The 23,728-nt window shown below is 48.1% G+C and overlaps 1 protein-coding gene across 2 annotated transcripts in view; it reads left to right on the top strand.

Annotated features, from left to right (window-relative positions):
- Cfap65 (cilia and flagella associated protein 65) overlaps nt 1-23,728 on the top strand; it is a 41,516-nt gene that overhangs the window by 10,553 nt on the left and 7,235 nt on the right. Inside the window, exons 3-21 of one of the 2 annotated variants that reach the window (XM_008825740.1) lie at nt 507-609; nt 1,415-1,581; nt 1,726-1,925; nt 2,160-2,305; nt 2,756-2,978; nt 3,310-3,575; nt 4,450-4,650; nt 4,876-5,235; nt 8,571-8,708; nt 9,930-10,175; nt 10,819-11,043; nt 11,926-12,084; nt 12,258-12,408; nt 12,786-12,914; nt 14,219-14,432; nt 14,720-14,848; nt 20,419-20,595; nt 20,851-20,917; nt 21,089-21,199. In XM_008825740.1, coding sequence (XP_008823962.1) covers nt 507-609; nt 1,415-1,581; nt 1,726-1,925; nt 2,160-2,305; nt 2,756-2,978; nt 3,310-3,575; nt 4,450-4,650; nt 4,876-5,235; nt 8,571-8,708; nt 9,930-10,175; nt 10,819-11,043; nt 11,926-12,084; nt 12,258-12,408; nt 12,786-12,914; nt 14,219-14,432; nt 14,720-14,848; nt 20,419-20,595; nt 20,851-20,917; nt 21,089-21,199 — 3,412 coding nt within the window. Of the gene's footprint in view, nt 1-506; nt 610-1,414; nt 1,582-1,725; nt 1,926-2,159; nt 2,306-2,755; nt 2,979-3,309; nt 3,576-4,449; nt 4,651-4,860; nt 5,236-8,570; nt 8,709-9,929; nt 10,176-10,818; nt 11,044-11,925; nt 12,085-12,257; nt 12,409-12,785; nt 12,915-14,209; nt 14,433-14,719; nt 14,849-20,418; nt 20,596-20,850; nt 20,918-21,088; nt 21,200-23,728 lie in introns of both variants that reach the window. The other variant, XM_008825739.1, reaches the window with a different exon arrangement.

Below are 23,728 nucleotides of genomic sequence, written 5' to 3'. Positions count from 1 at the left end.
AAAAAAGTACAAAAAAGAAAAAAAAGAATTCAAGACATGTCTCATCTATACAGTGAGTTTAAGGTCAGCTCGTGCCATACAAGACCCTGTCTCAAAACAAACTCATTCTCTCTCTCTCTCTCTCTCTCTCTCTCTCTCTCTCTCTCTCTCAGGATGTAGCTTAGTTGGTAGAGTGCTTGCCTAGCAGCCACAAAGCCTAGATTCCATTTCCAACACTGCATAAACAGGGCATGGTGGCACATGCCTGTAATCCCAGAAATGGAAAGGTGGAAGCAGGAGGATCAGGGGTTCAAGGCCACTGTCCACTACATAAGGAGTTCAAATACAGCCTGGGATACCCGAGACTCTGTCTCAAAAGCATAAAATAAAATAGGGGGAGGAGGAAGGAGACAGATCCATTTGTAATGCAACCCCTTTAGCTCAATAGAGCTTCTTCAATCTTCCTGCCTCCAAAGATGGTTCTGAGCCCAGATCTGAAGGGCTTATCACCTGGCTCTTTCCTGCAGGCCTCCCAAGACCAAGTTCTTCTTCACAGTCATCCCTCAACCCATTTTCCTGAGCCCAGGCATAACCTTCACACTTCCCATCATCTTCCGGCCTCTGGAAGAGGTGAGGTCTGCCAGACAAGCAATGGAGTGTGGAGAGGGACAAGGGAACAGAGACCTCACAATAGGGGGGAGGTCTAAACAGCAAGGATCTCCCCACCACCCATCTTTCCAGTTTTAGAAAAGCTCCAGTTTAAGCCAGGTGTGGTGGTATATGCCTATAATCCCAGTACTTGGGAGGAGGTAGAGGCAGGTGCATCTATGACTTTAAGGCCAGCCTGGTCTATGTAGCTAGTTCAGGTCAGCCACAGCTACAAAGACGTAAAAGCCCTCAACAAACAAACAAACAAAAATCCCTCTATCTTAGACCTCAAAAGGGGCCCAATCTTCAGTCTCATTCTGTTGGGTATGGGGTATGGGAGCATGAAGACTGTAATATGTTTTAGCCATCAGAAAGCTCTAAATCCTGTAACTTCTTGATTGCTGCAAACTTCTTCAAAATTATCTGTAAAACATTTTTCTTTGAGACTCCGTTAGGTTGAGTCAGTCTCGCTACACTGTCTTTGAAACCCTAGGCTCAAGCAATCCTCCTGCCTCAGTTTCCTAAGTTCCTACAATCACAGGTGCATGCCATTGCATCTGGTTCCTCAAAATTCCTTGCTTGCCACAAAATTGGCTCTTATCCCTGAGATCAAAAGGAATAGGAGTTCAGGAAGCTGCCTTCTCTCAGACTGATATGGTAGGCTACAGCCTAGCCCATCTGCCATTGTTAGAGGGATAGCTTAGGAGAGGTGGGTTGTGTGGTCCCTGAGTATCATGTGGGTACTGCTGGCCAATGACTGTCTCTCCCCTTTCTTCCTGTCCTGCAGAAGGAATACATGGATGAGCTATGGTTTGAGAAAGAAGAGGGAATATTCCGTGTGTCCCTGAGGGCAACCTTGCCTTTCCACAAACTAATCTGCCCACTATCCCTGCAGCTGCCCATGTGTGCCATTGGGGATACAGTGGAGACATGGTTCTGCCTGAACAACGTGGGGTGAGGAAGGAAGCTGAGACTCCGGGGTAGCAAGAACAAGCCCCAAGAGGAGGGCTGTAGAGAGCAGGGGAGATGAGTTTATGCCAGTGGGGAGCAGAGAGAGATGCCCAGAACCTCAGAACCTGACTTCCCCCTCATCCTTAGGGACCTGCCCACCTTCTTCACCTGGGAAGTTCCAAACCCATTCCAGATACTTCCTACCACGGGGTTACTGGAGCCAGGCCTGGCCTGTAAGATCAAAGTGACCTTTGAGCCTCTGATGGCTGTCATCTATGAAGCTGAGGCCATGTGCTGCTATGGGAAGGGCAGCAAGCAGAAAAGAATCATCCAGTTGCAGGCTGCAGGTAAGCTCACCTTCCCATCTGTTCCCCAAGCCATCTGCTGCCCTCCCTGGGTTCCAGGTCTCAGTGTGTCCCCATGCCCCCCCCAACCAGTTTCTGTCATCCTCCCTGCCCCAGGCTTTGTTTACCATCGAGTCATAAGCTGGGGACACATGCCTTCTAGGGACTATTCGGCTGGGGCTACAGAGACCTTGATAGGTCCTGCCCCCTCCCAGACATCTCCCATCTCTGCTACAGGTAAGTGTGCACAGCTCCTGGTAAGCATAAAACACAAGCGGCCAGAGGACCAGGATGATGACGGCTTCCAGAAGGTTTTATACTTTGGCTCTATCTCTGTGGGCTGCACCTTGGAGCGGCATATCAGGCTGTATAACCCATCTTCGGTATGCATGACCCTGGGAAGGGGTAGGTGGGAGGGGAGAGACAGGATTCAGGGACCCTAAGACTGGCTTCCCTTACAGCCCATCCTCCTTCCTGTCCACCCTAAGACCCGAAGCCTTGCATGCTCCTGTCTGTTGATACCCACATGTGTCAATAGCTGTCAACAGGTGTCTCTCTCTCTCTTCTCTGCTGGATCTGGGTTCAGATATCCTGTAGCCCCCTCATGAGTGTCCTAGGGTAGTTCTGATAGTATCTTTGGAGGAAGAAAAAGATGCTCCCCTCTGGACAGTCCTGAGATGGAGACACAGCTTGGCCCCTTCCTCCTGGTGGAGGTGGTGTTACCTTACCCTCACACAGGGAAGAGAGACCAGACTGGATGCCAGTTGCTCCTGATCCCTGGCCTATGATGTACAGACAGCTCAGACCTGTGACCTTCCCACCTGGCCTCACAGGTTAATGCTCCCTTCAAGATCGAAATGGCCCCAGACAGGCTGACCAAAGACCAGGCCTTCTCATGCTCCACGAGCCATGGCATCATTCCCCCAGGAGGGAAGAAATGCGTGTCGGTGTTCTTCCACCCCAAGACCTTGGACAGCAGAACCATGGACTACTTCTCCATTGTGCCTTCTGGTTGTGCCTCCCAAACTCTCCTCCAAGTCGTGGGTTTCTGTAGAGGTATTGACCAGCCCGGGAGACTGTACTCCCCAGAACATGAACAGCCCAGGAGGGAATCATTCCCTCCAGCTCCCCACCTGCCTGCTTCTGAGTGACCTTGCCTCCTGGCCCCTCAGCCTGGGTATCTGCTGCCCCCTGGTGGCCCTATGAGAAAGTGCTGTGGCTACCTGCAGGCTGTAGGAGCCCTGGACCTTATCCGGCCTGGCCATCTGGCTCCAGGCAGCACCCCATCCCAGCAGTGGAACCCCTTCTGAGACATTCTCTGAGGCTGTTACCCCAGCCCCAGCCAAATGTCAGAGCCCCCTCAGAGGGACCCATCTCCTATGCCTAGGTCCTGATGTGTCCCTGCAGCGCTGCTGCATCAACTTCAGCTGGGTCAAGCTCGGGGAGCATGCAGAACAGACCCTGTGGATTGAGAACAAGTCAGAATGCTTGGCTCACTTCCAGTTTGATATTGACTGCCAGGAGAGTGTCTTTAGTATCAGGCCTGCCTTTGGAACCCTGGCAGGCAAGGCCCGAATAACCCTGCACTGTGCCTACCAGCCCACTCATCCCATCATCTGCTTCAGGCGAGTAGCCTGTCTCATCCATCACCAGGTGAGTGATGTGGAATGGAGGATAGAGGTAAGAGGTCCTTCTGTCTGGTGAGAGGCCATGAGACTAATCGATGAAGACAAAACTTGATGAGCACTCCCCTCTTTCCTGTAATTTCTGAAGCAGGCCTCTTTCAGGGCCTCTGCTCTGGCTTTTAGAGGCAGAGCATGGCCAGGGGTGCGTGAAGGCTCACTGAGTCAATTGGGTATGCTAAGCTTACCCTGAGTGCTGCCAGGCCAGAGGCTTTGCTGCTTCTGCAGCTACTGCAGCTGGTAGGCTGAGACTAGGGAACTTAGGGCATCATGCCACATAGCATATGCAGGGTAGGACTTCAAAGCTAGGCCCCAAGCCCAACTCCTTGGGCACATGATGTTTTAACTGTGGTACCTGGACACAATGACAAAGTTGGGGCTGCAATGTAGCCTAGAATCCTTCCTCAACTGTGCTCAGGGATGTACTCCCCCCACCTGGGGAAGGGGGATTTTCCCTAAGTCCCACATAGGCACAAATATGAGCTCTGGGAAACCTTGAGACAGAAGGACAGCCCTGGTTTCTGGCACCCCAACCTCTGGGTGAGGCTTTTAAAATGCTGGTCTGGTGGGCTCCTGACTGGCACTGATGGGCAAAAGAATGCCCAGGAGCCATGGACAGTGAGAGGAAGGGCAGACAATAGATGATCATCATGTCTCCAGGCCTGGGCTTTTCTCCAACTTGCCCTGAACTTCTGCTATCTCCTCAGCTAGAAGGAAGCTTTCAGGATGCTCCCCCACCTGCCTCCTTTCAGCCTCTGTCCCCTATGTATGCTCAGTCTAACCCCCAGCATCTCCTTGCTTCACCACCTACCCTGTGTCTTGTCCTACATGAATAAATGTCACAGGACCCACTGTTTTTGGACCTCATTGGGACCTGCCACTCAGACAGTACCAAGCCAGCCATCCTGAGGTCCCAGCACCTCACTTGGTACCGCACACACCTGGCTCGGGGCCTGATACTCTACCCCCCTGACATCCTGGCTGCCATGTTGAAGGATAAGAAGCTGGAACAGGATAAGAACGGGGCTCTCATGCTGCCCACTGAGGTATGTGGAGCCTTCTTGCCCCCATGAGATCAGATGGTCTTCCTCAGGTTCCTGCGCCTACTAGCAGTTGTTGGGCAGTCCTCTGTCTCCAGATCCCTGGGCACCACTGTAGCTGGGGTTGACCTGGATGAAGCTGTTGAAGTCTTTTCTGAAAAGAAAGGGACTGAAAAGGGCAATAGCAGGAGGAATAGCAATTGAACTCTGTCCTAGTCTCTCCCTGTGCAGGATTTGGAGGATATGCCAGCCCCACAGTACCCCTACATCCCCCCCATGATGGAGTACTTTTTTGATGGCACCAGCGACTTGGCCATCTTTCCCCCGGCTGTCAGTCTAGAGCCTCTTGTGGTGGACTTCGGTGCCTGCCCTGGGCCGGAGCCCCCCAACCCTGTTCCCTTGTGCCTGAGGAACCACACGAAGGGCAAGATCACAGTGGTCTGGACTCGAAGGTCTGACTGCCCCTTCTGGGTGACCCCAGACACCAGTGATGTGCCCCCACTCAAGTCCACAGCCATGCGTCTGCACTTCCAGCCGTGTTCCCCCAACTGCCTCTATGCAGTGGAGCTTGAAGCTTTTGCTGTTTACAAGGTATGTGCATGCAGACCAGAGAAGGGGAAACTAGCTCCTTACCCAGAGGCTGAAAGTCAGGGTAAGGACACAAGGATGATGAAGCTACAGGGTCCATCTCTATGCCAGGCTTCTACTTTTCCCTTGACTGGACAGTGCCCTCTACTGGTTTCATCCTCCCAGGCTCATGACCTGACTTGAACTTCTGATCCTCCTGCCCCCACTTCTTGAATACTCCAATTGCAGATGTACACCACCATGTTCAGTGTATGTGATGCCATGATTAAACCCAGGGTTTGTGTATGCTAGGCAAGCACTCTACCAACTGAGCTACATCCCCAGCTCTCAAAGAAGTCTTCAATGGCCCCCATTCTCATATGTTAGTTGGGGCATGTGGAGGCATGTAGGAATAAACCTGCAGACTTCCAGTTGGTCAATCCTGAGCATATCAAAATTTAGATTACAAGCTCTAGACCTGTGCTGTTCCCTAAGGCAGGTACCAGCCAGCCACACTTGGCCAGTGAGCACTTGAAATGTAGCAGGTCCAAGTAGAGATGTGCTGTGAGTATAAAGTATACTCAGACTTCAAAGCCTTATTATAAAAATGTAAAATATCTCATTAATAGTTTTTTTGTTTGTTTGCAAACGTCTTTATTCTGCTCTTACACTTGATTGAAAGAATTACAGTTTAGAAATAGTTTTTCTGAGCCTAGGGAGATGGTTCCATTCAGTAAAGTGCCTACAGTCCAAGCACGAAGACCTGAGTTCATTCCCTAGAATCCACATTTAAAAGGCAGTGGCTAGAGAGATGGCTCAGCAGTTAAGAGCAATGACTGCTCTTCCAGGGGACCCAGGTTCAGTTCCTAGCACTCACATGGCAGATAACTACAGTTAGTCCTTAACTCCAGTTCCAGGAAATCTGATACCCTCTTCTGCTTCTGTGGGCATTGTACAAGTGCACTTAATACATATAGGCAAAACACTCAAACATATAGACATTTAAAAAGGCATGGTGCTCGTGTGCAATCCTGGTGCTCGGGAGGCTGAAAGAGATGGATTTGTGGAGCTCTCTGGCTGGACAGACTAGCTTAATTTGCAAGCTCCAGGCCAATAAGAGTCTCTGTCTTAAAAAAATAAGGTGGAAGCTGGAGAGATGGTCCACAATAAGAGCACTCTTGCAGAGGACCTAGATTCAGTTCCTAGCACCCACATGGAGGCTAACAACAGTACGTAAGTTCAGTTCCAGGGGATCCGATTCCCTCTTCTGGCCTCCATGGGTATTACATGGATGTGGTACACTTAGAAACATGCAGGCAAAACATTCATACACATCAAATAAATAAAAAAGTTTTAAAAGGTGGACAGCTCCTAAGGAACAACAACTGAGGTTGATCTCTGGCTTCCACATGAACTCCAATACATGTGCTTAAATATTCATACACATGTGCACCCACATGATCCTGCATACACAAATCATTTTCCAACTGGAATGGTGCCCCATGCCTATAATATCTGCCTCAAGTGACTGAGGCAGGAGGACTGTTATGAGTTTGAAGCCAGCCTGACTATACTGTGAATTCTAGGCAAGCCTGGGCTACTCTGTCTCCAAAACACAAAAACAGATTTTTCCTACAAAACCATTAAGCTTTGCCCCTTGTCATAATTAAAGCACTAATTATACAGAATGAAGAGAGTGTATTGAAAGCAGCTTGAGAAAAGCATCGAGTCATTGTAAAGACAGACCATCAGAGTAACAGCAGATTTGTCAACTAAAACTTCAAAAGCTGAGAGGCGTTGGAATGATGTGGTTTTAAAAAATATTTTATTTATTATTTTTATTTTATGTACATGCATGTATTGCCTGCATGGAGGTAAGTGCACCCATGTCATGCAATGCCTGTGGAGGACAGAAGAGGCTGTCAGATCCCCTGGAAATGGAGTTACGGACAGCTGTTAGCTGCCATGTGGGTGCTGGGATTTGAACCTGGATCTTCTGCAAGAACAACCAGTGTTCTTAACTGCTGAGCCATCTCTCCAGTCCCTGGAATGATGTATTTTAAGTTCTGAATTATATCAACTGCCAGCCCAGATTACTATCCCCAGCAAGGCTATCATAATTGAAGGAAAAATAAAAAACTTTCCAGGATAGAAATAAATTTTTAAAATTCATGAACTATAAACTAGGTCTAAAGAAGATACTTGAAGGAATTTTTCAGACTGAAAAAAAAATCCATCCATAAGGCCACAGGAAAGAATAAAGCATAAACCATTCTTTTTTTTTTGTCTTTTTGAGACAGGGTCTCCCTGCTGGCCTGGAACTCACTATGTAGACCAGGCTGGCCTTGAACTCACAGAGATCCACCTGCCTCTGCCTTCCGAGTGTTGAGACTAAAGGCATGCACCATCACGCCCAGAAAAATAATGAAATATTTTTTTAAAAAGAATAGCAGGAGCCAGGCATGGTGGCCATCACAGCAGCTGTGATTACTTGAACAAGACCAGTATAAGATCAAGTCAGTTAAAATTCCAGCAAGGATTAGGGAAGAGCTCATAAGGCCCACCCCTAGCTGAGGAGCTATTGACAGTTAAAGGCTGCTGGGAGAGGGAGTCATTTCTCTTTGGGAGTGTGCCCATTAGTAGGTTGCCCATGCTCTAGTGGATAGCCCTACACCCCTGTCATTAATAGTTTTTTTTAATGTTTTTATTACTTTTATTTTGTGTATGAGTGTATTCCCTGCAAGTATTTAAGTGCACCTATATCATGTAATACCCAAGGAGGTCAGAAGAGGGTGTCAGATCCCTGGGACTGGAATTACAGATGGTTGTTAGCTTCCATGTGGGTGCTGGAATTGAACCCGGGTCATCTGCAAGAGCAGTCAGTGCTCTTAACCTCTGAGCCATCTCTCCAGCCCCTATTAATAGTTTTTACAATGATTATTAGGTAAACTGAGTAGATTTTCTATCTATTGGGGAAAATAAAGTGTTATTGAAATTAATTTCACATATTTTTTAAACATGGCCACTGGAAACATTTAAAATTGCATTCTTCAGTCAGCATCTGTGGATCATGCTATATTTCCATTGGCCAGGCTTCTCTGGGCTCTTTCCAACAGAATGAATGCTGTTTTCACATCCCACCCCACCCTCCTCCTGGCCACTGTGGGAACTAGAAAGAAGGTGCTGAGTGCCAGTAGAGCCTCCAGCAGGAGACAGTGTGCATGGCTGTCTCTGCAGTCTCCCCTAGTCCCTCCTTTTTATGCTCAATGTAGGATGCCTACAGCACTGGGAGGGACAAGGTGGCTGCCTTCTAGGGTCAGGCCCTGGACTCAGTTTCTCTGTGGGCTGGCCCCCTGCAGGTCTTGCAGAACTACAGCAATATCGAAGAAGACTGCACTGTGTCCCCATCCTGGTGTCTGAAGGTGCGGGCTCAAGGTCACAGCTATCATGCTGCCTTAGAGCATCACATCCCCCAGTATTCCCTGGATGCACCCAAGGTGAGCCTGGCTTCAACAACAGTGGGAGCAGGATGAGGGACCCCAGCCTTCACATCCCTCTTTCCCTTTCTAGTGGCCACCTTGGGGTCTTGCTCCTGGACTGTGATCCTGGGGCAAGAACAGTCTAGGTGTTGGACGCCAGCCCTTCCCTGCTTCACCTGGACTACCTTCCTACTCTTCAGCGCCTTCATTTGTCAGTATCCTGCTCATTGAGCACCTGTTTGGTCCCAAGTTCCAAACTAGACCCTAGGAGGAAATAGAACAATCCGAATCATGAGCCTTGTCCTTCAGGAGCATGCTTCTAGAAGTAAGAATTCCCAGACCTTTCCCTCAGGTCCTTGGAAGACTTGTCTGACCTGAGAGGCAGGATGACATAGGGCTGAGAAGTGCATGGCCTAGGACCAGGATACCAGCTGCCCATTCTGCTGTCTTTTCCCAGCTTCCAATGCCATGGTCATTTTATTCCCTAGTCTTATTCAGGGTACCACTCTGAAAGGATGGTTTCAGACCACCCTTTTCCTCTTTCCAATTGCATTTCTGTTCTCCAATCTGTAGCCTGTGCCACCCTGATATCCATCTCAGGGAAGCCCGTTCATAAAGCTCTTCCTGACTGTCAGAGTGTTCCTCATTGATGCTCCTGGCCCCTTGTCAGCTCCTCCCAGTGACTTGTGACCTTTCTGTAGTCCAGCTACAGCCCATGCTGCTCCCACAGTGATACACACGTATATGTTGACCCAGCTGGAAGGGAACTTGGGCCAAGGATTATGGGCCTTGTGTAGCCTGCTTAGCTCTTAGCTTAGTGCTGGCCACATCTGAGATGCCCAAGATGTGTTTAGTAACTGGGACTGTTGGGGCTGGCTTCCCTCTGCCACCTGAGTGAAAACCATCTAGAAAGAGCTACCAATCCCCAATCTTCTGAATCAGGATGACTGAAAGTATTTCTCCAAAGAGCACTCTACAGAGAAACTGCTCCTCTAAACCTGAGGACAATCCTTTGAGGTGTGACTTTCCCCAGGATCTGTGGCTACCACATTCTTGTGTCTGGAGGTCTTGGAGGACAGAAGTATTCTATGGCCTCCTTTAATTCCTAGAGTGCTGGGTGGGCTGTGTGCAAGCATCTTGGGTCTTCTTAAAGACAGAATCACCCAAGCCCTGAATGTATATCTAAGGATGGAGATCTGAGCAGGGGTTCCCTTCTCTCTTACTCTTTCCCACCCCCAGCTGTTTCCTGCAGTGCCCTCTGGAGAGCCCTCCTACCGAAGCCTACTTCTAGACAACAAAGGCCCCATGCTTTTGACCTTCAACCTGGTTCCCAACAGCAGCTCGGATGTCACCCTACGACCCACCTCTGGCCTCGTTGCCCCTGGGGCCCACCAGGTCTTCCTCATCAGCACCAACCCCAAGGGCACCTCATGGAAGCAGCACATTTTCTACCTTCAGTTCAACTTTTACCCCCAGTATCTCAAGGTGGGAGGCAGAACGAGAGATAGGGGTTCCTAAGGGTGGGATTAATCAGGGATTTATTTTTTTCAAAACCACATTCTGGGATTGTCCTGCTAAAGTACCTGGGGGGCAGGCATTCCTTTAGTAAGTACCATTGTAGGGAGATAGCTCTTGGCTCCATCAGTGACAGCTCTGCCACTTCTCGGTGCCCTGTCTACCTCATGGAGTTTGGACCAAGAAAAAAGCTACAGAGATCCAAGACCCATACCTACAGGTTGTAGAGGCATTTGCAGCCAGCTGAGGAGCAGGGCTGGATGGTAGACCCACAACTCATCCCAGGAAACATATGTAACCTCTCCGTTCATGAGGGTTTGCCATTTGTTTTATTTTTAAGGCAGTATCTCATTATGTAGTCCAGGATGGCCTTAAACTTATTATATAACAGGATGGCTTTGAATTCATGGTAATCCTCCTGCCTCAGCTATTCTGTGTTGGGATTTTAGGTATGCACTACTGCACCTAGCTCTGAGTTCTTTTCAATCTGCCTTCGACGGAAGCTGCTATACCCAGACTGGCAAGGGTGGAAATCTGCACAGCTGTGATCACTTAGACATGTAGGGGAAGCCAAGAGGTCATGATACTGTCCTCCTTCCTTCCTCTGGCCCAGGAAGTGAGTATGCAGAGCCGAGAGGAACCACTGGAGCTGAAAGTGGACACCTGCAAAAGCATCTTCTTCAAGCCCACATGGGTGGGTTGCTCCTCCACCAGTGCCTTCACCTTCCACAACCCCTCACGGCTGCCCCTGGAATTTGAGTGGAGGGTCTCCCAGCACCACCGAAAGATGTTGGCAGTCCAGCCCTCCAGGGGGATCATCCATCCTAACGAGAACCTTGTGAGTGCCTGGTCCCATTGCCAAGGGTAGAGAAGAGGGTACTTGTCACCTTACCTTTGCCATCTCTTACTGTGGCTCTCATGGATTGCAACATACACCCACCAATTGAATCCATAGTCACTTCTCCCTGCCTGTGAATAGGCGTTTGTATTTCTTTCCTTTTCTCCATCTTACAGGAAACTGAGACTTACTGGGGAAGAGTTTTCTATTAAGATCAAGGTTAAGAAGTGTAGAGTTGGGACTTACACAGCACTTGGGATGCTAGGACCCAGGACATGTCCACACTCCATCATTCATACTATTCTGGTTGCAAAATTCCTGGCAGGCAGTTTGAATCAGCTGGATGTGGGCCATACAGGTGGCTCTCAGTGAGTGGTATGGAAGGAGACACCCAGAGTTTCCAGCTCAGTACAAAAGGGGGACACAAGCTGGCACCTAAAACAACAAACTTTGTCCTTAATCTTAGGGAAGTCAGACTCAGCAAGATCTACTAACACACAACATCTATAAAACCTCAAGGATGGGGAAATGGGAGTGTAGAGATCACACAGGAGCAGGAATTTGTTTGAGGTTCTGCCCCAGCTCCCATTATCAGCTTTCTGACCCTGGTTCAGTTACCTCACTTCGCCAAGGCTCCCATTTCTCATCACAAAACAAGTCTAGAAAATAACACTACTGATCTGTCAAGGAGGTATAGGACTGAGGGGCTTTGGGAGATGAGCTAATATGATGTGTATAAAAGTGCCCAGCACTTTTTTCAAAAAAGGCAGATTAAAAGTGTTTACCAAAGCTTTACGCTCTGCAATGAGGCCTCTATCAGCCAGAGTCCCAAGAGGGGGGCTCCTAGACACCCCCATGCAGGAATCATCTCTATGACCCCAGACACTGACGTGGATCTTCAGCCCTTTGGAGGAGACCAAGTACCTGTTCCGAGTGGGGATGTGGGTCTGGGAAGCCAAGCTGCCCCCCAAAACCAGTTCCAGAGCCACCATGCACTACATGATTCGGCTGGTGGGCATGGGCATCACCAGCTGCCTCTCAGTGAGTGGAAGCCCTTGTTGGGGACAGACCCAGGATAAGGGGGCAACCATAAGAGGGCAGGGGACAGGGTACAATTCTCCTTGCCCACAATCCTAGCTCTGCCTTTCCTTGGGGGATGCTCTGAGGGCTGAGGGTTGGGAGAGCCCCCAGCACCTAGCTGACTGTGATCTCAGGCAAAGCAAAAGGAGTTGGACTTTGGAAACGTGCTGGTGAATAGCCAGGAGGTCAGATCTTTGGTGCTTCTGAACAATGGCAACTGCACCCTCTATTACCGCCTGGTCCTGGAGCAACACAGGCCCAAGGACTTCAACAATGACCCCTCTGGTATTGGGGCCTGGGCTGGGTCTGGGACCAAAGTCTGTGTGTGTGTGTGTGTGTGTGTGTGTGTGTGTGTGTGTTTGTGTGTTTGTGTTTTGGGGGATACTTCTGAAGACAGATAAACTATACCATAGAGTAGGTCAGGCAGGGCAGAGTTGAAAACCCCGTACTCCAACTTTCTAGCTGTGTGGCAGGTGTGTCAATGACATCTAGAAATGTGGTCCTTTCTGTCCCAGCTCTGTTTTCTCTTTTCCAACTTAGGCCTGTTCTCAGGCAGTGTTGTGGTGGCCTAGGGGAGGGGATCTGTGAAGAGTAGGAGAGGCCAGGCCACCTCTACCCATTACCTACTGCCCACTGATCTCACCTGCACCACCCCCAAGCAGCTCTACAACTGGACCGCTCAGAGGGGACCATGCCTCCTCACTCCCAGGACACCATCTGCCTGACTGCCTGTCCCAAGCACCGATCCCATTATTCCTGGACCCTCAGCTACTCTCTCCTGTCCCACCGAGGTACCTGGGTCCCCAGCAGTCAGGGCCAGGGAGGGGAGAAAAGAAGTGGGGAGCTGTGAAAGACAGAACAAGAAGCATGCCAAAGTTCAAGACAGCTGGCACAGTGAATTGGGGGAAGACTGGACTGTGCCTTTGGGGTCTGGTACATATGCTGCACCTGTCTATGTGGTATCCATACACATGTCCCTGAGCTGTGGAGATGCAATCTGAAGAGTTAGGAAATGCGCTGCTTTCTGTTGGGATCACAGGCAAATCATCAGTTGGGCCTCAGCTCTTTGCTCCATGTGATGGAGTTGTTACTAGTTTACCCTGCAGCAGCTGGAAGTTCCTGGAACAGGTACCAGAAGAATGAGCACTCAGTGGTGTTGGATCCTGATTCCTTGCCACTTATTAGCTTGTGCTCTTAGCCAGCTGCCTCATCTAAGTATGCCTCAGTTTTCCTATCAATAAAAGGGGAATGATCATGACATACAGGCCACAAAAAAGAATGGAGTAATAACATAGACCACCTCATAGATGAGCTTTGAAAACATGGCAGTAAGTGAAAGAAGCCAGTCAGAAAAAGCCACACATGGAATAATTCCATGTATTTGAAACATTCAGAATAGTCTGTATATACAGATGGAGAGTAGATTCATGATTGCCAGGGGATGGATGAGGAGTAGACTGGGAGAAAAGACTAATTGGTATTCAATTTCTTTGGGAGGCAATGGAAACATTCTAAAATTAATGGTTGCATAACTTTGCAAATAAACAAAACCCACTGGATTGGATGTGTTAAAAGAGTAGTTTTTATAGTCTATAAATTATGCTTCAATATAGTTTTGATTGAAAATGAATTTGAAGGACTGAAGAGAGAGTTCAGTGGTTAAGAACAGTTGCTGTTTTTCCAGAGGACCTGGGCTTGATTCCCACATCCACATGGTGGCTAACAACTGTTGGTAATTCCTGTTCCAGAGGAATCTGATGCCCTCTTCTGGCCTCTACAGGCATTGCATGACATGGGTACACTTACATACATGCAGGCAATACACTCATACACACACACACACACACACACACACACAAATAGTTAAAAAAAAGAAAATGAATTTGAAAAATACTGGCATACATTAAATGCCAGGATATGTGTAAGGCACTTAGAACAGTCACTGACACATAGAAAGTCACAGACAAGTGTTGGCTGCCACTGGGAATGTCCCCAAGCCTGAAGAACAATCACTGCTGCTCATTAGAGCTCTATTCCCACTCTCAAAGGAGCAGAGAGGTGAGTCCTCTTCTCTCTCCCACACCTACACCCCCAGAGAACCAGGTTGGTGAGAAGCAGGAGCTGTGCCATGTCTCCCTGGTGGCTGTTTACCCCTTACTCTCCATCCTGGATGTGTACTCCATGGGCAGCGCTGAGGGCATCACTCGGAAGCACCTATGGCATCTCTTCTCCCTGGACACACTCAACAGTTACTTGTCACGTGACCCCACCCCCCGGGAGCTTACCTACAAGGTGCCTACTCGGCACAGGTGAGCCAGACTGGATGGTTAGGCAGGGCTTCCTGGAAATGTTCACAGTGCTATCTGCTAACACTCCAGCACCAGGCCCTGGCCAAGTAGCTGTGCCTGAGGGGTCCCCCAAATTCTTACTTATTCCTGGAAGGACCTGTGAAGGCAAGGATTGACTTGAGGGGTAAAGGGCTACCTCATTGCTCCGAAGTTTCAGATTTTCCATTTTGTACCCGGGAATGGACACCCAAGGAGCACTGCCATGTCCCCACCACCCGCTCTAAGCCTGTTTTCTCCATTTCATACAGCATGGGCCACGTGCCCCCTGTCTTCACTCCTTTGAAGCTGGACTTCAATTTTGGGGCGGCACCACTCAAGGCCCCACCCTCAGTGGTACTCCTGGTCATGAAGAACAATGGATTGGTGCCCTTGGACTGGTATGGCTGGGCAGAACGGGGCTACTGCAAGGGTCTATAGACCCTATAGGCCAAAGATAGAGAAGAACCATTCCTTGGGTCTTCATGGGAAACCTGGCTACCTGAGGTCCATGAGGCATGTCTCTCACTGACAGGGTAAAAGGATCCAGAGGAAACTGAGGTCACCCATAGCACTCGGGAAATGTCACTGGCTACAACTTGTCAATAGGTCCTAGGAACGTATGGAAAACTGGGCATGGCTGTTACAGTAAGGGAATGAATGTTACATTCCAGACACTGTGTTCTACCAGCCTTCAATCCTAGCTTACAGTGGTCCTGTGAGAAAGAACTCTCCAGATTTATTCCAGACAGGGCCTGAGGGTCACTTGGACTAAAGACTCAGCTAAAGCCACACAATTTTTAGAGGACACAGTCAGACCAGCTGACACCAGTTAGTCAGGAAGAAGGCTTTGAGTTGCTTCTACACATCAAGAGTATCTAGGTACTGGGCTGCCTGACAGATCCCAGTTCGGGGACTGGGGCCAAAAGGAGGCAAGGCAAGATCATCATGGGGAGACAGGGATCTGCTGCCACAGAGGGATCCACCACTAGGGGGCATTGCTGAACAAAGTTACCCAGCTGCCCGAAAAGTGAGTGGAGATTACAGAGCATGCTCACCTCACAAGTGAGGTGGAGACCTGAGCCTGCCAAGCCTGGCCATTCCTGTGCCCCTCTGTCCTCCCATTGAGGCCCAGAATTCATGTCCAGCAAGCCTCCTGTTTGCATGCCAAGTTTGTTCTTCTTCTTGTCTCTGTGCCTGAATTTCCTAGGAAACATCCTTTTATATGCTTTCAGCTTTGGTTGACTAACAAGAGGTATAAAAGAAGGGTCCCTACTTGGTGAGAGTCAAGGCCCAGCCTGGACATGTCAGGGCCCAGCCTCGATATGGTAGTTGTGGTAGAGGGGTGAGTGAAAAGATGCAGGCCAGGGCATCTGTGGTCAGAACCTGCTGGCTTAAGTAGAGGACATCTCAGGTGTATGGTGCGAAGGAAGGGTGCTGCACTGACAGGCATACAGTGGACACCTGTACTCTCTGGCTGTCCCACACTTGCATGGTGGAGTGAGATGGAGAAGCTGATTAGGTGGCAACTGTCTTGTAAAGGTAGGCCTCTGAGTAGCTGAGGAAGCTTGGCAGAGCTGTTGGCTTGGTTGCGGAAATCCAGGGCCTGCCTTGAGCTCCAAGTCTACTACTGTCTGGGCCCCTAAGCAGGACAGAAGCCAGACCTTGTAGAGCTCAGGACATTGGCCTGTGTCCTGGCAAGTTTGGGTGACCATGAGCAGCATGTGTTCCTGTAGGAGCAGCCTAGCTCACACTCTCTGTGGAGAGGGTCCAGGCTGTTGGAAACCAGGGTGGGAGGGACCCAGGCAGAGAGCCCACAGGACTGGATCCTGCCAGCAGGAGATCATTTTAAAGTACAGAAAACCTGGCCATGCTTCTTCCAGAAGCCTGACTCTCCTGTGCTTTTTTTGTTGTGTTTCCTTTCAATTTCTTAGAAGGCTATTTTTGTAAACTCTGCTGTGTCTCTGCTGAGCTCATAAAGAACAGATGGAGGCTTTTATTCCTGCTAGGCAAAGGTTGTGTGGACTTGCATGGAGGTGGTTCCTTTCAATTTCTTAGAAGGCTATTTTTGTAAACTCTGCTGTGTCTCTGCCGAGCTCATAAAGAACAGATGGAGGCTTTTATTCCTGCTAGGCAAAGGGTGTGTGAACTTGCATGGAGGTGTCAGCAGGCAGGGTGGAGGGAAACCCCCGAATGGGGGAGGAGCACTAGAGAGCCAGGATACTGCCTTTTCCCTCAGTCCTCCTCCTGCCATTTGTGCTCTGATTGGCTCCAGGATGCAGACACATAGGGCCTTGCTTTTAAGTGGATAGCCCCTTACAGATGTCAAAAATGCTACTTAGTAAATGTCATTTGTGGGGCTGGAGGGATGGCACAACTGTTAAGAGCACTGGTTGTTCTTGCAGAAGACCCAGGTTTGAATCCCAGCACCCACATGGCAGCCAACAACTGTCCGTAACTCCAGTCCCAGGGGATCCGACAGCCTCTTCTGACTGCTGCAGGCATTGCACAACATGGGTGCACTTAGCTACATGCAGACAATACACGCATACACATAAAATAAAAATAATAAAATTTTTTAAAAAGTTTAAAATGAATGTAAATTTTTTATGGGTGCACTTAGCTACATGCAGACAATACACGCATACACATAAAATAAAATAATAAAAATTTTTAAAAAGTTTAAAATGAATGTAAATTTTTAAAAAATGTGATTTTTTTCAGTCATGCACTTTTTATCTCATTGGCTAAACCTGTTCTGGGTGCCTCCCAGGAACAGGCTTCAGATTGAACCTCCGAATAGCAATGTAGACCAGTCCAGTTCCTGCCCTCCAGCTACAACAGAAGCCCAGGGCAGAGCAGCCTTCTGGGACAGTGTAGTGCTCTGTGAAGGAGGAATGCATAGCACTGAGGGTCATTGTCTCTCATTGGTAGGGTGGTGGTGGAGAGATCAGAAAGACTTTCTGGAGGGCTAAGCGTCTGGTCAATGGTAGAATGCTTGCCTAGCATATACAATCCCCAGTATGGTAAGGAGGAAGAGGAAAAAGAGGATGTGAAGGAAGAGGAGGAGGAGGAGGAGGAGGAGGAGGAGGAAGAGGAGGAAGAGGAGGAGGAGGAAAGGGAGGAGAGGGAGGAGGGCTTACTAAAAGGAGAGAAAACCTTGTTGCAACTGGAGACCTAGACAGAAGCCAGGGCATAAAAGGACTAGAATCCTCCAGAGAGTTTGGACTTCTTGCTGAGGGATTGCCCAGATGTGGGCTGTAGACAGGGGCGAAGGCCTGATCAACTTTCTATGACATGTCACTCTGATCTCCAGGGTAGGATGGGTTAGGAGGCTGTTACTGTTGTAGACTGAGGAAGAAAGCCGCCCACATTAGAGCGGGTCAGGGGAAGGACACAGGAATCATTTAGTCAGGAGACCAGTTGAGGAAGTATGTATTAAGTAGAGGTGGAAACTCCTTGGAGGATCCTGAAATATCAAGGGTTCCAACTCTACACCCATCAACATCTCCCAAATAAAATGACAGCAGTTCACTCACCTGCATCAAGCCAACCCATATAGGTGACAGGAGAAAAGAAAGAATCCAAATCCCTGGTACAAGTCTACTACTGGGGTGGCCAGAGTTTGGGAGTGTACTCTGCCCTCAGCATTTGTAACACACACAGACACTTGGGTGAGCTACAGAGTGATTCTTTCCTCTCTGGCTTTGTTTTGTTTTGTTTTTGTATAGTGATGACATGATACTATACATATTACCCTCTGGAAAATAAGTTCGGTCAGCATCCTATCAACAGTAATCCCTCCACAATATGTGCTGCAAAAGAGAAATGCACATGTAGTCCAGTACACAGAGATCTAGCACATTCTTTTTATCACTTGCATGATCCATAATATAGGGGAACTTAAGTTATTAAGCAACTCCTTTATTAGAAGATTTGTTTACAAGTTGTTGTTGGGGTTTTTGCCACTATATACAAAATTACACTTAAAAAATATGTGGGGCTAAGATGGCTCATTGGATAAAGTGCTCACTGCACAAGTCTGAGGACCTGAGTTCAGATCCCCAGAACCCATATAAAATGACATGATAGCACATCATGTCTGTATTTCCAGCACACCTATGGCAAGATGGGAGGTACAGAATGGATAATCTCTGAAGCTTATGGGCCAGCTAGCCTGGCTCTCCAGTGATAAGCAAGACTCTGTCTCAAAGAAGGTGTAATGTGAGGGCTGACACCCAAAGTTGTCCTCTGACTGCCATATGCACACTGAGGCACATAAATGAGCACACACACACACACACACACACACACACACACAGATTTCTTAAATGTTTAGTTTGGGCTGGAGAGAAGCTCAGGCTCATAACCAAAAAATGCTTGCTGTAAGGCACATAAATGAGCACACACACACACACACACACACACACACACACAGAGAGATTTCTTAAATGTTTAGTTTGGGCTGGAGAGATGGCTCAGCTGTTAGAAGCTCAGGCTCATAACCAAAAAATGTTTGCTGTATGTGTCTGTGTGTGTTAATACCTTCATGACTTTAATCATATAGGTTAATTTCTGAAAAATGGGACAGCTAGATCAAAGGACGTGTACATGTTTTAATAGATGTTGCCAAAATTCTTTCCAAAAGGCAGCAGCAGTTCTGTCTCTCCTGCCTTTGTTTGAGGGTCTATTCTTTCTAAACTGCTCAGAGCTGGATCTCTTTTTACCATTTCCCATGTGAGAAGAGCTGGGCTTGACTCCTTGTGAGTTTCGGATGAGTTTCTTTGACATCTGTCCACTGTGTCAGCTGCACTTCAGCTGTTGGCCTTCCTTTCCTGGATGCTTCCTGCTCAATCCCTGGCCCAGTTTGCTGCTGAAGCCCATTCTCCACCATCTCTCTGAGTGCAAGTCCTATGAAACTGTAACCTTGGGAATCTTTGTGACTAGTTTTGCTAGCTAGTTGAAGTGAGATATCTACTTTCCTGCAATGTGAGGCAATGCAGGATTAACTCGACATACTCTCTTGCATCAGGAGCACCAGCCACCAGGCACCTGTTCTCTACTCTGTGCTCAAATTAGCCTCAACACTTTCCCTCTCAGGGGTCCTGAGGTGGTGCTGTCAATATTTCTAGGAGCCTCAAATGGCCTCTTCCTAAGAGCTTATGGAAGAGAGGCAGTGGCCAGTTCTGAGTGACTCACATATACAAGCGACACCCTTGACCCCTAGTGTCCCAAATGGGAGCCCCAATCTTCATTTCTCCTTTCTTCACTCTGGCTCTACTTCTGTCCTTAGTTGTTTTTTGTTTTCTTGGTTTTTCGTTTGTTTGTTTGGTTTTTGAAGGACTTAAAAGGTTTTTATTTATGTATAAAGACTAGCATGATCTCTTTCATTGGGTAGATGGTCTTCCATAATCCAGTCAAGAAAGGTCACTTAATACATCATAATGAAGCCTACGTCCTTCACATACTGAAAGAAACACTGCTAGCACATATTTAGTCCATATTTCCAGATCAAATCAGACTATATTGGTTTGAGCAGTCATTTTGAGAGTGAGCACACTGAATTTTCTCAGGTGACTCCAGTAGAGCTTCTGGTGACCCATCTTGTCTTGTCTTCAGACACCCAGCAAGGGAAAAAGCTGTTTGTTTTTAGACTCGCTAACCCAGGCTAGCTTGGAACTCCGTGTAGCCTGGGCTGGCCTTGACTTGCAGCAATCCTCCTGCCTCAGTAACCCAAGAGCAGGTGTGAGTCAGCATGCCTGGCTAGTCCTAGGTTTAGGGACCATTATAAAAGGAGAACCCACCCAGCCACATTTACTCAGTGGACATGGGTCAACTTACAACATGGGGGTGTGATGTGCAGGAGGCATGGCTAAGGCCTCTGTCTGTGCGTGGGGCTCAGAACTCCCTCTCTGTCTGACTGACCTGTGCTTTGCATGGTTTCACTCTTCTTGCTCACAACCCTCTCCAGGGCCTTCCTCTTTCCGAGTGACCAGCAGCTCGACCTGGAGCTGTTGGTAGAGCAAGCAGAGCTTAATTGCACTGAGCTTCACCAAATGCGAGCAGAGGACAACTGCATCTTCTCCATCAGTCCCAAGACTGGCAGCCTGAACCCTGGGCAGGAGCAGATGATAGAGTTAAAATACAGGTGCTTTTCCACCCCCTATGCTGCCCTTCCCATCCAGGAGATCCCTAGCTCCGACCTTTCTCTGTAGGGTTCCAGGGTACCTCAGGTGATCCCCTGGGGAGACCATCCCCTGTAGGGGAAGTCTGTGTCATTCCTGCCTCATCCCAACTCAGAGGAGCCTGGCTAGGTTTTAAAGGCACAGGCATGCTATGCCCACTTGTTCTCCCACTCGAACCAGACTCTGGAATTCACTGTAAATATGTCTTCTCCTTCCAGCCATCTGTTTATTGGCACTGATCGTCTCCCTGTGCTCTTCAAGGTGTCCCATGGTCGGGAGATCCTGGTAAAACCTCAACACCCTGGTCTTGCTGGGGACTAGCTGGAGGAGGAGGCTCTGTGGACAGCCAAGAGAGGAGCAGGGAGTGGTGCCCCCTGGGAATCTGGGGCCCGGATCTGTGCTGGCTGTGCCAGTTCTTCCTGGGCAGGGTGCCATCCATGGGCTCTTTATTTTCAGCTGCATTTCATAGGTGTGACAGTGAGGCTGGAGCAGAAGTATGTGCACTTTACTTCCACCACCCACCAGTTCATCCCTGTCCCTATTGGCGACACACTGCCCCCACGTCAGGTCAGTGGTCTGTGTGATCCTGATTACCAAGAGGTCTAAGTGTTGATCTCTGCATATCTGTGACAATCTTTATAGAATGATGCACACTGTCCCACACTGGACAAGTGTAGAGACCCAAAGCCAGAGGTTTCCTGTACTAAGCCCTTCAGCCAGGCTCCATTCCCATGCAAAAGTGGGCTTTTCCCCTTTTAACACAAGGCTCTTCCAATTCTTTGACGATGAACTACACTGATCACTAATATATTTTATATCACATGTACTTATGCCTCAGTGTTTATGTGCAACTAGAACAGAGTAATGCAAATCTGTACTTGGGCTCCTATGTACAAAGTACACGGATGATTTTATTTGATCCCATTTTTTAAATGCTAGATAGGATTGATTTAGCTCATTTAGACCTGCTTGCTGATAATTTTCAGCCACAGTTTAAAAATCACTGCTCCTAGAAGGACAGCTCTCTATACTTTTCTTTCTTTTTACTTATGTGTATGTGTGTGTATGTGTTCATGTACATGTGTGTGAACATGTGTATGCACATGTGAGGCCATAGCTCGACAGTTTTCTTTATCATTTTCCACCTTATTATTATTTTTGTTTTGAGACAGGATCAAGCTCACTGAACCTGGAGCTTGCTGATTAGGCTAAATTAGCTGTCTCTCCTTCCCCAATGCCACGATTTTAACTATGCACCACTATGCTCAGCTTTTCTTATGTGCGTGGTGGGGATTAAACTCAGGTTTTCATGCTTGTGATGCCATCGCTTTACCGACTGAGCTATCTCCCAACCCTTGACTTTTTCTTAGCTGGTGAAAGAGAATATACTTTTGCTTTTAAAATGTACACTGAGCAGATGTGGTGCCACACACTTTTAACCCCAGTATGTGGGAGGCAGAGGCAGGAGAATCTCTGAGTTGAGGCTATCCTGGTCTATATAGTGAGTTCCAGGCCAGCCAGGGCTATGTAGTGGGACCCTGCCTTTAAAAAAAAGTATAATGGAAATCTCCAAGAGGAATCATACTATTTTCCCAAACCTTTCATAGCTGGGAAGTCTCCAGCCATTGTTTGTGATTAAGGGTCTTGATCCACTTAGCCTAAAGGTGAAGTAACAGGCTTCCTGGGTCTGGGAAGAGGATCTCCAAACCCCCAGTTCTGTTCCCTTCCCTATACCACCCTCATCCCTATGGCTTCCCAGCAGTTTCAGTCAGGGTCTTGACAGAGAAGCTGCCTTGAACTATAGAAAACATGCAGTGTGTTCTTTGTGGGAAGGTGATAAACTGAAGCAAGGAGGAGGGTATACACTGAAGACTTTGGATTTGGCTAGTTTTAACAGGCTCTACCAAGAAAGCTTGTCAGGAGACAGTGGACACCAGTTGTCTTAGTCCATTCTGGCTGCTATAATAAGCTATCATAGATGAAAAAACAGAAATCTGGGGACTGAGGAGATGGCTTAATCATCAAAGTGCTTGTTATGCAACCCTGAGTTGAAATCTGTACCACCCACACAAAAAGCCAGATGTAGTGGCATGTACCTATAATCCCAGTGTTGGGAGACAGAGACAGGAAGCTCTCTGGGGCTCTCTGGCCAGCCAGTCTAGCCAATCTGTGAGCTCCAGGTTTAATGAGACCCTGTCTCAAAATGGAGAGTGATTGAGGATGATACCTGAAGTTGACCTCTGACCTCTGGCTTCCAAATAATTGTGTATTTTATACAAACATTTACAGAAACAGGGAACAGAAAGGGACAGAGACAGAGAAAGAAAGAGCCAAAGACATCTATTTCTTGTAGTTCTAAAGTTAGGAAGTCCAAGATTCAAGTGTCTAGTGAGTGCACGCACTCCTGGCTCATACATGGCACCCTTTCCATGTGCCTTCACAAGATAAAAAAGGCAAACAGGCTCCCTGAGGTGTGCATGAATCTCATTCATGAGGTCTCCACTCTTATGACATAATCACTCCCTAAAGGACTGTACCTCTTTTTTATTTTATTATTATTTTAGCCCCAGCTGGCCTAGAACTCGCTATGTAGATCATGTCTCAATCTCATAAACATCCACCTGCCTCTGCCTCCTGAGTGCTGGGATCAAAGGCATGTACCACCACACCCAGTAGGACCCCACCTCTTAATACTACTACACTGGAGATTAGGTTTCATCCTGTGGACTTGGGTGTGGGATGGACATAAATATTCAGCCATAGCACCAGTTCTGGAGATGAATGGGATGGGTCAGACTAGAGAAACAAAGTCAGCATACTCAGGAGTGAGGGCTGAGAAAGATGGGAGAGGCCCAGGACCAAACCCAGGTTTATACTTTGCTTCTTCCTGGCTTCAGTTTTCTTATCTCTAAAAAGAAGTATTAGATCAGAGCATCTCTGTTTGCTTCCAAGACATCCTTTGGAGTCAGTCTTCAGAACCTCTCCTCCCTGCCTCTATACTTTGAACAGGACTTCCTCTAATAGTAGCTATGGAAAGTACCAGTCTCATGGGGACTTGAATGAAAGTCTGTATAATCATGAAGGGTCTGGATTATA

Source organism: Nannospalax galili, unplaced genomic scaffold, assembly GCF_000622305.1.
Source record: "Nannospalax galili isolate Female #2095 unplaced genomic scaffold, S.galili_v1.0 scaffold127, whole genome shotgun sequence".
Classification (NCBI taxonomy): domain Eukaryota; kingdom Metazoa; phylum Chordata; class Mammalia; order Rodentia; family Spalacidae; genus Nannospalax; species Nannospalax galili.
The sequence above is the reverse complement of the archived record's forward strand: the minus strand, read 5'-3'. Positions and strand labels throughout refer to the sequence as shown.